This window comes from Priapulus caudatus, unplaced genomic scaffold (assembly GCF_000485595.1).
Source record: "Priapulus caudatus unplaced genomic scaffold, Priapulus_caudatus-5.0.1 Scaffold36, whole genome shotgun sequence".
NCBI classification, from domain to species: Eukaryota; Metazoa; Priapulida; class Priapulimorpha; order Priapulimorphida; family Priapulidae; genus Priapulus; species Priapulus caudatus.
The window spans coordinates 419,345-431,986 of NW_014577097.1; the positions used below are offsets into that span (position 1 = coordinate 419,345).

Genomic DNA, 12,642 nt, shown 5'->3' on the forward strand with positions numbered 1-12,642 from the left:
CACCTCTCATACCATGTTCCGCACCTCTCATAACATGTTTCGCACCCCTCATACCATGTTTCGCCCACCGGCAGTGGTCGTAGTATTAGATTTATATTAAGTAACTATGGGACAGAAACATCCAGTCCCTGACCGGACGGGTACCGGTCAAGATTGGAGAAGGGACATTAGGAAAATGTCTACTGACAATTCTAACAACAAATTAGTGTCTAATGACCAACTCTAGTGTCGAACCCAAGTCTAAATACTAATTCTAATAACTAATTCAAATTTCTAATGACCAATTCTAATGGAACTAGTTTTCAGACGTTCGGAATCAGTTGTCCGGAATCAAAACATTGTCTGAACATTAGACTTAACATCCACTTTTTCCACAGACCGTTGACAGAAACACAGTACAGTACATTTCCTTGAAGACCAGACTTCTACGCGTCGCATACGAGAAATAACTTTGCCACGTTTCTGCTAACGGTCTATGAGGCTAAGTCCACGTTAAGACTAACGTCACACCCGATGTTATTTCCGACACCCCTGGGCAGCGTCCAGCCAATCTCTTGGTCAGCATCTCACCTAGGTGACCCTTGCAGACTTGTGCGTAGAGCTTCAGCCGGGCGGCGGCCGGAGAGTCACCAATCTGTGAGAACCACACATCCACCTTCTCATCTGCCAGCTTCCTCGCAGCCGTCTTGCCGACCCGCAGGATGCCGTCACGCAGTATCTTCGTGATGGGAGTGTGCTTGCCCAGTCGACACACCTGCACACAAGAGAGACTCAGCTATAGATGTCACCAACTATAGATAGACCACAGCTATAGATAGGTCACAGCTATAGATGTCACCGACTATAGATAGATCACAGCTATAAATGTCACCAACTATAGATAGATCACAGCTATAGATGTCACCGACTATAGATAGATCACAGCTATAGATGTCACCGACTATAGATAGATCACAGCTATAGATGTCACCAACTATAGATAGATCACAGCTATAGATGTCACCGACTATAGATAGATCACAGCTATAGATGTCACCAACTATAGATAGATCACAGCTATAGACGTACAGTACAGTACGCGTCTCTATGCGCAACTCTCGCAATAATAAATAAGCACTACACATATCTTAGTGTATGTAAATGACGCGGGGAGTATAAGGAAGAGGAAGGGAAGATGAAGAAGGAGGACAAAGAGGAGGAAGGAAACAAGGAAACAAAGAAGCGGGAAGAGGACCAGGAGGAAGGGGGAAGACGAGGAGCTATGAGGGGCTAGAGGGGAAAGACAAGGAGGCACAAAGAGCTAGAGGGTGGAGGACAAGGAAGGAGGGGGAAGATGAGGAGGTACGAGAGGCTAGAGGAGGAAGAAGAGAAGAATGGTGCAAAGAAGGAGGAGCAGGGAGGAGGGAGGAGGGAGGAGGGAGGAGGAAAGAGCAGGGAAGAGGGAGGAGGAGGGAGGAGGAGGGGGAAGATGAGGAGGTACGAGAGGCTAGAGGAGAAAGAAGAGAAGGGTGGTCCAAGAAGGGAGGAGGGAGGAAGCGGAGGGAGGGGGAAGACGAGGAGGTACGAGGAACTAGAGGAGGAAGCGGAGGGAGGGAAAGACGAGGAGGTAGAGAGGAGGGAAGGAGGAGGAAGGAGGAAGGAGGAAGGAGGAGGGTACGCACATCGTAGGTGCTGCTCAGCTCCTTGAAGAAGACGCGAACGCTGCTGAGCACGTGCTCGTTGTCGGGGGCAACGACGACGTATGCGACGTCGCGGCTTGACGAGTATGGCTCCAGCAGCAGCTTGTCCCAGTAGGAGACGGCGTAGGGTGACAGCGACATCCAGTCCTTATCGTGGCCGACGAGTAACGACGGAATAGGCTGCGGCTCACACTGCTCCTCCGTACCTGTAACCACGGCAACCATGATCACAACGACGACAACAATAACAACAATAAAAACAATAACAACAACAACAACAACAACAACAACAACAACAACAACAACAACAACAACGATAACAAAGATAACAACAAAAACAACAACAATGACAAGTTGACAACATCAATAACGATAACGACAACAAAAATGACAAAAACAATAACGATAACAACAACAACAACGATAAAAACGACAACAACGAATGCTAAAGGTACTTTTTACCAACGACGTTACCTCATCGACCGTGAGAACAAATACCGTACCACGGCGCATCTAATAACAGCATTAATAAGTCTAGGCTCCCTTCGTCGGACAACGAGCGTAGTTTCGCCTGGAGTACTCACCTCTGCCGGCCAGCTTGTGGAACTGCCTCCACGTAAGCGGCCCGGCAACGTTGTACGTCGCCTCCCACAGCTTCTTGTTCTTCCTCTGGATGGCTTCCTGCAGGTAGGGCTGCAGCGACCGCATCACCCGCACGACGTCCTGAGAATTCACCGTGCTCACCGCTGCGACAAGCACGAAAATAACAGGTCAAACCTCTGCTATATATACACACAACGCTCACAAAACAGTGTCAAACCTCAGTTGGACACATGCAACGCTCACAAAACGCTGTCAAACCTCCGCTATATACACGCAGCGCTCACTAAACATTGTCAAACCTCCACTGGACACACGTAACGTTCACAAAACGCTGTCAAACCTCCACTGTATACATGCAACACTCACAAAACACTGTCAAGCCTCCGTTGGACACATGCAACGCTCACAAAACACTGTCAAAGCTCTAGTAAACACATACAGTGTTTTACAAAATGCTGTCAAACCTCCCCTGAACATATAGAACTCTAGCCAAACACAATCAAACCTCTACTACGCACACACAATGCTCGCAAAACACTTTCACACCTCTACTAAACACATACGTACGTTATGCACACACACACACACGCACGCACACACACACAGTGAGAAACGCACGAACGCACGCACGCACGCACGCACGCACGCACGCACGCACGCACGCACGCACGCACGCACGCACACACACACAACACACACTGACACAGCTTGGTGACAGCACGTGTGAACGTGTACGACGCCACCTCACCACCGCCTCACTGAGAGCAGTCAGCCAGTCACGTGCACTCACCACGTGAATACGCCCAGGTGTGTATGCAGGACCTGAGCAGTGCCTTGTCCTGCTTGCCCGAGCTGCAGCCGTCCCAGTACTGTCTCGACTGATCCAACGCATTCATGCACGCCTCACAACCATCTGCAACACACGGTGACGATCGCCGGTGAGCAAGATGCGTACTGCCCAGCAAGATGCGCCCGTGTACTCACTCGCGAGTCCAAGCGCGAGACAGAGCAGGGCACGCATTCAAGATAATGTAGATGGACGAGTTATGATTACCATCTGTTTAATGAATGTCATCAACGCTCGTCACATGAGGAATACAAGTGTGTGAAAGAAAAGGAAATCGAGGGTAATGGGTACAAGAGATACACGACAAAGAAGTAAAGACAGCGACAGACAGACACACAGAGAGAGTGAGAGTTAGAGTGAGAGGAGCGAGAGGGAGAGGGAAAGGGGGAGCGAGGGAAGGGAGGTATGGATGGAGGGGGGAGGAGGGAGGGAGAGACAGAGAGAGACAGAGAGAATGATCGATGTGTCTTGGCGTTGCGAATAACAGTCGTATTTGCCACTCTGCATGCATCAGGATACCTATCACCTTTGCCATATCGTATTCGCCATGTGTATCATGGCGCCTCTAATTAACGTACCCATGAGTTCCAGTTCGCGTAGCTCCTTATGCGCGGGTTCTGCACTGCTGCGCAGATATGGCTTCGTGAATTTAAACAGCAGAGTGAGCGAGGAGAACAGCGTGGAGCACTGAGCCTGCATGATGGTGATGAGAACCTGCAAAAGTGCAACGATGACGTCATGCATTACTAACATTATAAACATTGCTAGCATTCCGTGTAAATTTATGTATTTCTGGCCTTCCCGCTAACCCACATACCTGCGAGCATTTCACATACTTGACACCCCTCACCTACCTCCCACCCCTCTCCTCCATCCTGCATCTCTCTCTCTCTCTCTCTCTCCTGCCCCAACCCCTGCCACTCCCCTCCCTCCTGCCTTTCTCTCTCCTGCCCCAACCCTTGCCACCCCTCCCCTCCCTCCTGCCTCTCTCTCTCTCCTGCCCCAACCCCACATACCTGCGAGCATTTAACATACTTGACACCCCTCCCCCCCCCCCCACCCCTCTCCCCCATCCTGCATCTCTCTCTCTCTCTCTCTCCTGCCCCAACCCCTGCCACTCCCCTCCCTCTCTCCTCCCTCCTGCCCACAACCCCCTGCCACCCCCTCCCCCTCCTGCCTCTCTCTCTCTCTGGCCCCAACCCTGCACCCCTCCCCTCCCTCTGCCTCTCTTCTCTCTCTGCCCCAACCCCTCTCCCTCCATCCTGCCTCTCTCGTCTCTGCGCTGCCCCCAATCCCCGCCACCCCTCGTCCTCTCCTGTCCTCGCTCTCCCTGCCGCCACCCCTCCCCTCCCTCCTGCCTTTCTTCCTCCCTGCCATAGCCACGCCAACCGTCTCACCCTCCCCCTGCCTTTCTCTCTCCTGCCCCAAACCCTTGCCAACCCCTCCCCTCCTCCCTGCCTCTCTCTCTCATCCTGCCCAACCTCCTGCCACCTCCTCTCCTCCCTCCTGCCTCTCTCCCTGCCCCCAACCCCTCCCCTCCCTCCTGCCTTCTCTCTCCTGCCCAACCCTTGTCCACCCCCTCCCCCTCCCTCCTGCCTCTCCTCTCTCCTGCCCAACCCGCTGCCACCCCTCCCGCTCCGTCCTGCTCTCTTCTGCTCTCTGCCCCAACCCCTTGCCACCCCTCTCCTCCCTCTCTGCCCCTTCTCCCTGCCCCAACCCCTGCCACTTCCCCTCGGCTCCTTGCCTCTCTCTCTCACTGCCACCGGACCCCTCCCCTTCCTGCTTCTCTCTCACTGCTCCACCCTGTGGACCCTGACCCCTACCCTCCTGCCCCAACCCCTGCCACGACGTCCCTCCCTCCACACCTGCCACCACCCCCACTCCCTCCTGCCTTTCTCTCTCCTGCTCCAACCCCTGCGAGCGCCTCCCCTCCCCCTGACTTCTCTCTCCTGCTCGCAAACCGCCTGCGACCGGCTCCCCTCAGCCTCGCTGCCCAACCCCTGCCACCGTTGCGTTTTGGTGTGTGGTATGTTTCCCCTGTTTGGTTCTCCCCGTCCTGCCTCTCTCTCTCGTCCTCCCCACACCGCTGCCACAACCGCTTCCTGCTACATCCCTGCCCTAATTCCCCTGCATTTCCCTTCCTGCCACAACCCCTGGTGCCAGGACTGCGGGCTTGGTGTTGGGTGGTGCGTCACCCCGGCGCTACCGGGCAATCGGCCTTTTTCAGACTGACCCTGGCTGGACTCCCGCGCCGCGAACCGACACCCTGGCACGGCGAGCTCTATAAAACACCTCGTGCTACCGCCAGAGCCCCCCCTCTGCCCTCGCCTTCCCGCCCGTGACCCCCTCCTTCCCTTCGCTCCTCCCGCGTCGCCGTCGCAAAACTGCGCCACTTCTCCTCCTGCCGTCGTCCGGGAGCTGGAGTTGACGAGCGGCCGCTTTGAGAGCCCTGGTAGCTGCCCCCGTGCGCAAGCGATCGCTTGGCCGAGACGCGAAGGAGAAGTCGGCCGCGAGGGACGATCAGGGCTCAGGCAGGTGAGAGAGAAGTAGTCGGGCGGGGAGTTGTAACGGGGCCACCGGAGGGGTGACGGGAGGAAGGGTGGCAGGGGTTGTGGGTGCAGGGGCGCGGTTACGCACCCGCGCTGAACCACACGTAGGAAGGCGAGCAAATGGTATCCGGGACGGGATGAGCGTCAGGCGATGTACGCGCGAGGCCAAGTGGTGTGCAGGGCGGTACTGGCAAAGAGATGAGCAGACGGGACGCAGCACACGGCGGCCAGGGGAGTGTGGCGCCGTGGCAGCAGGACAGAGTGATGTGCTGGGGCGAGCGGAGGGAGAGGCACGAGCTGGCAGGGATATGGAATGACACACACAGCATAGCAAGAAATGTCAATGGAACAGGCAATGGCGGCACCGGACGCCACTCGCAGGCGGCTATCGGAGACGCAGCGCCAGAGAGAGACAGGCAAGGAGGGAGGCAGTAGCACGAAGTTGCGCAGCACATGATGGAGCGTCCCACAGGAGTGCGAGCGCGGGACGCTCGTGGTCAGCAGCGAGAGAGTTGGTGCGCGCAGAGGGCGTGACGGAGGAGCACTAGCGACGAAGCTAATGACAGGAGCGTGAAGCCAATAGAGATAGCACAAGAGCACAGGATGACGACCACCGGAGGGAGGTGCGGACGAGAGAGAGGCAGGAGCGGAGGGAGCGGACAGCGGAGTAGCGAGCTAGCGCGCAGGGCAAGAGAGGACGCAGCGAAGCGGAGTCGAGCGCAGTCAGGCCACGGCAGAAGGAGCTTCGCTGGGCGGCGGTAGAGTACACAGAGAGACAGCCATATGCGTAGGGAAAGCGCGACACGCGAGCGTTGGCACGGGCATCATCTGGCGACAGCACGGTACGGCACACAGCAGACAATGATAGCAACCGCGACAAGAGCCAGGAGGGCTTACAGCGAGGCCTGTTAACACATTTTAGGGGCTAGGGGAGTCTTAGAGGAGGAGAGCATAGGAAGAGGTTGTTTGTAGAGGCGGCTAGGTTTGAGGGAGTTTCAGGATGAATGCAGACTTGGTTAGAGGAGAGTAGAAAAAGAGTCAAGAATTGACGCGTGTGTCATACACAGCATTCTGGTTACGGTCAGACAGATAGAGAAAGGTTACTAGGTGGTTTAGTGTCCAGATGCGTACAGAAGGAGAGGTGGACGGCGGATCGGCATACAGGAGTCGGGCTCGATCACGACTGAGCGAGTTCAGTATAACAAGTTGCGATCGCAGAGGAGGCATGGTCGTTGATGAGCGAGGTGTCTCGAGGCGAGGCGAACAGGTTCGTATGGAATCGAGACCATCTGAAGCGAGGATCAACTGGAACATGGAGAGTCAAACAAAGTCAACGTTGACTCTGAATGGAGTAGAGATAGAGAGAGAAACATCCATGAGCAGGTTGCGCTCAACCCTATCAAACTCGAAAATGGACGAAAGAGGTATCGCGCAAGGGAGGCGTGAGATCAAGACTGAGAGGAGTAGGCCAGGGGTATGAGATTGACAGAGCAGAGGTAGGTACCGAGTCTATGGATGGTATGCGGGAGGCTTGAGGGCAGGCCCCCAACGTACGTAGGCAATGGCCAGTAGCTAAGAGAGGGGGAGTGCCGTGGGGACAAGGGGCCTCGGCCCAGGAGAGGTAATATTTGTGGGAGAGAGGTGAGCGAGACTGTAATCCGTGCAAGTGTCTGAAAGGCAGAATATCGGGTGGGACGGAGTGAGTGCATCATGGTCGATTAAGCAACGGATCGGTTGGGTGCACCCGTAAACAAGCGCGCCTGACTGGTCATAAGTGTAGAAGAGCAAGAGCTTGCAACAGGTGCAGTGCACCGGACGAGCAGACGGCAATGTCTGACGTGACCCTAAAACGTCAGATAGCTGTAGTCGCGAGTGTTGACCGAGACGAGCAGATATCTAAAAGTGCACTGTGAGAAAAGAAAAAAGAAAGGCAAGCGAACCACAAGTGCGAACAAGTGGCAGGCTGCGAGAGATTTAATAGTGACCCTAGGGCAACTGACAATGCGAGAATATAACCTGCCGGGTCGCACGAAGGCGGAAATGAAGCAACAGTAGAGAGAGTACGGTGAGAGTGAGGTATGCTGGTGGGCGAGCAAGGAGATGTTAGGAAGGGACCGGCCAGCATAGAGACGAGTGAGAGAGCGAGTGGAACGCGAGAGGAATTGCGATGGCGAGTCTCAATGTCGAAACGCAAAGAGAAGGCTCAGAACAAGAACGTGAGAGGCGTGAGGGATTAGAGGGCAGGATGAGTAGAGAGATGTGTTACGAGGAAATGCTTGAAGTAAGAGGAATTAGCGAGCTGCTGTTTTGGAGGAGTTGGGGTCGACGATGTATGACAGTATGTAATAGAGGCTTATGTTGATTGTGGTAGGGATTGTTGAGGGACGAACTCATGAACATTTAGGGAGATTTTTGGAGAGAGCTTGTGATGAAAGGCACGAGCGGGAAGATGAAGCAGGCCCATGATGAGCAAGGACAGCAGAGCGAGTGCGAGTAGGTGATATCGAGCCGCAGCGTGGTCAAGGCATATGTTACAATACTGCTGACGGGCAAGGCACGTTATACGTCGGGATCTACGGGGTGAAGGGCCCAGGAAAATGACTGGACACACTTGTAGCACGACACTGCAGCAATGTTCTGGTTGTCGTCGCTGCCGTCATTGCGGCACTTATTGACGAGGTTCTCCATCCTACTGCCCGCATCTGTGCACCATGCGGTTTATTCCACCCGAGCCACGTCTGCCGGTTTCTCATCCACCCTCTCTCTGCGGCGCGGGCCCGAACGCGCTGGCGGGCCCTCCCCCCGGGACCATAGGTCGTTCCATTGCGGCGCCCCCTGTCCACTGCGCGTACCCGCTCGCCCGGTGCTCGTACGCTGCTCCTGCGCGTGGCACCTAGCTGTTATTGCACCGCCACCCCCCTAGCTCAATCTCTCTGCTCTCGTCACGTCTTCTCCTCTCATCCTCCGCCTCCATCCAGTAGCACGCACGCACGCACGCACGCACAGCTCGGAGAGCGCCTGTCCTCTGTACCCTCGGCTCCCCCTTCCCTCGTCCCTCTCGCTCCTCTCACTCTACTCTTACTCTCTATGTGTGTGCTGTCCTGTCTCGCTGTCTTACTTCTTTGCGTGTATCTCTTGTAGCCCATTACTCCTCGATTTTTCTTTTCTTTCATCCTAACACTACCCTGTATTCTCCTATGTGACGACGCGTATGATGACAAATTCACTAAAAGATTGGTAATCATAGACTCCTCCGATCTACATTATCTTGAATGCGTGCTGCCCTGTTCTCGCGTTGGATCTCGCGAGTATGAGTACACGGCGATCTTGCCTGCGCAGTACGCATCTGCTCACGCGAGACGTCAACGCCACGTGCTGTTGCAGATGGTTGTGAGGCGTGCATGAATGCGTTTGGATTCAGTCCGAGACAGTACTCGGGACGCTGTGCAGCTCGCCAAGCAGACAGGCACTGCTAGGCTGCCTGCATACACACGCTACGGGCGACGGCAGTATTCGCGTGTGATGCACGTGACTGGCTGATCATCCTACTCAGCGAGGCAGGACCGTCGCGACTGAGGTGGCGCGTCAACCACTTCACACGCGTAGCTGCCATCGACACACAGCTGTGTCAGCTCGCGGTACCTGGTGCTATGTGCTGTGTCCTGCGTGCGTGCGTGCCGTGCGTGCGGCGGCGTCGTGCGTCGCGTGCGCTACTCGTGCGCGTTCGGTGCCGTTTCTTCCGTCACTGTGTGTGTGTCTGACGGTGCGTGGTTGTGTGGTGGTGTCATAGCACGTACGTATGTGTTTAGGTAGAGGTGTGAAAGTGTTTTGGCGAGCATTGTGTTGTGGCGTAGTCGAGGTTTGATTGTGCGCTTACTGGGGCTAACAGTGGTCCAGTCATATGCACATACACCACAAGCAGGCACAGACTACGAGCAACAGCATTTTGTCACACACACATAACTGTATGGTTTAACAAACGCTACTTACGAGACAGCTGTTTTGTGAGCGTTGCATGTGCATCAACATACGGAAGCGCTTGAGACAGTGATCTATTGTCGCGAGCACGAGCGACAGCTAGGTCTGCGCACACGGTACACACGACACAAAATCAGCGAAACGAGCGTTCGCGACACCCCCGGCCTGCACTCACTTGAGCTCTGACAAAAGAACTCATCGCACTGTCCGTACGCACAGCGTGAAGTCTTGAAATGTTTATCACAGGATCGCGCTGCGCTAGTATACTCAACCCGGACGGTTTGAACTCTAGTCGTTCATGTTGCAAGCGTACGCGACACTGTGAGTCAGCCTTGACTTCGGTGAAGCATCGTGAGCTTCTTGATAGAGGTCTCGAGCGTATGGAGGTTGCGTGGAGAATCAAAGCAGCCGAGAAAGGTTGTTTAGACGCCCGAGTGTGCTGTGTTGCCTTGTGCCGGGGCACTCGCGCCAGCCAGCGCGGAAGCCAACGGTCACAGTTCTCCAGGACGTCGTTGCGGCACCGATCCGATGCGGTCGCCCCTGCAGCGCCTGAGCTCGCTGTCGCGAAGCATCACCAGAGGAAGAAAAGAAAGGCTGTGGGAGGCGACGTACAACGTTGCCGCGAGCTGGTTGCGCGCACCGTGGAGCGACAGCTCGCTCACATCTGGCGAGCACAGGAGCGTTGGAAGTAGGCCCAGGCCGAGACACGACGCAGCTCGTCATGCGTACGGCAGCAAGTCCTATGTATCACGCATAGGAGAGCGGCTGGGTCAGACTTGCGAGGAATCGCGGCGCGGTAGCGGTGCTCAGTATTTGTGCGTCCACGGTCGTGCCGTAACGTCGTTGCAAGAGAGTAACCTTTAGCATTCGCGTTGCTTATCGTGCAGAGCTTCTCTGAGGTCAGTTGTTTCTGGTGTTGTTGATCTGGCAGATTACGTCACAATCACACATTTGTATAGTCATTTCATATAGATTGAGTAGCGTAGTCTCAGCTATACGTTGTTAATATATGTCAGTGCTATACCTATGTATTCATTGCGCTTGTGTTATCACTATCGGCACTGTTATCATTACTTCCGGAGCCTTCACTCTGTTAAACATGTTACATTATTACCCGAGTTACACACTTACTGTTACATTTACGTGTTATACCACGTACATGTTAGCATTATTAATACCGTGTTACACACGTGTAAACATGTTCATTATTACCGGGTTTACGTTAAACATTTACATATTAAGTTTAAACATGTACATTATTACCGTGTTAAAGCTGTTACATTATTACCGTATAAAGCATGTTACATTATTTACGCATGTAATGTACATTACACCGTGTAAGATGTACATTATGACAGTATTGAAAATGTTACAATTATTACGCTCGTGTTAAACACTGTTACATTATTCCGGTAAACATGTTACATTATACGTCGTGTTTAAACACTGTGACATTATTACCGGTGTTAAAACATGTTACCATATTCCTGTGTAAACATGTTTCATTATACCGTGTTTAAACATGTTACTTATAGTTTAATTTACATTTACGTGTTAAACATGTTACATTATTACCGTGTTATACATGTTACATTATTACGTGTTAAACATGTTACATTATTACCGTGTTAAACATGTTACATTATTACCCGGTGTTCAAATTCATACCGTGTTAAACATGTTACATTATTACCGTGTTACACATATCACATGTTACATCATTACCGTGTTACACATGTTAAACATGTTACATTATTACTGTGTTACACACGTTTACATGTTACATTATTACCGTGTTAACGTCACATCATTTCGTGTACACGCGGTCCATGTTTCATTATACACGTTACTTATAGCTGTCCACATGTACGTATATGTACATGTGGTTACATGTTACCTATATGTATGTATATACAGCATATATATATAATATACTATACATATATATATCACAGTCAGATCAGCCTTTAGCGACTACCTCTATTATCAATGAATTCACGCTTCCTGTTAACGAACCATCAAAAAATCCCCAAGGCGAAAAGCATGACTAGCCTGCATATAAGGACCACCTGCCTAACGCAGCCGCTACAGAGGCTAATGCCTGTACACAACGACCGTCTGCCCAGGCCGCACGGTTTCCTATTCAGCACTAATGTAAACTCGCCAGGGCTAAAAATACAATAATCGTTTATTCCGTTGACAACAAATTAAAGCACTTATACGTATGTATATGTACATGTACATGGTTTGTCTGCCAAGTCGTTCTGGCGTTACTTTAGCATATGATTACGATCATAGATATGATCATGATTACAGATAGCATTTCATTAAGATTACAATATGATTATGATAATGATTACATTTAGCGATTACAATATGTTTACGATTCATTATGATGTACATTATGGCTAAAAGATTAGCGATTACATTCCATTAAGACGCACGATTACAATTACATTATGGTAAATAACAGCGCGGGATGACTCACGCCGCCTCTGTCGTGCTCTGATACTGATCACAGGGCATGTGTTTCTTCATGAGCGGTGCCTGGGTGACTGCTGCCACGAGGGCTTGTACTCAGGCAGCGCTGCGATGGGGCTGCTCGCCGCTGCGATGCGTGCTCGGCAGCGCAGTCAGGCTGGCGCGTACTTGGACGCGCTGACCGAAGCGGTGGCGGCAGTCGGGGGCCGGTAACGTACGGCACGCAGTCTGCAACAACAGCAAATGACACCGTGATGACCAGCCCGCCATGAACAACGACAGTGACGCAGTGAAAGCGATGTCGCGCACATCGATATTATGTATCGCAAAATATCAGGCCACACGTCAGGTCTGTTAACTATCGCGAGTACACAAGAATTTTTGTGCGGCATTAGATAAAATGTGTGATATGTCGAAATGCTGGCAATTACATAATTAATATGAAGATAGCATTGATTTAGAAATGTGCACAATAATGTAAGAATCTAATAAAATATGTTATGAA

At 52.5% G+C, this 12,642-nt stretch overlaps 1 protein-coding gene across 1 annotated transcript in view; it reads right to left on the bottom strand.

The window, feature by feature from the left end:
• Positions 1 to 12,642, bottom strand: part of LOC106818013 (mediator of RNA polymerase II transcription subunit 13-like) — a 15,991-nt gene that overhangs the window by 1,302 nt on the left and 2,047 nt on the right. Inside the window, exons 3-7 of the mRNA XM_014822730.1 lie at positions 3,708 to 3,843; positions 3,073 to 3,195; positions 2,264 to 2,425; positions 1,662 to 1,885; positions 571 to 754 (exon numbers count right to left, since the gene is read on the bottom strand). Of these exons, the coding sequence (XP_014678216.1) occupies positions 571 to 754; positions 1,662 to 1,885; positions 2,264 to 2,425; positions 3,073 to 3,195; positions 3,708 to 3,843 (829 nt within the window). The remainder of the gene's footprint in view (positions 1 to 570; positions 755 to 1,661; positions 1,886 to 2,263; positions 2,426 to 3,072; positions 3,196 to 3,707; positions 3,844 to 12,642) is intronic.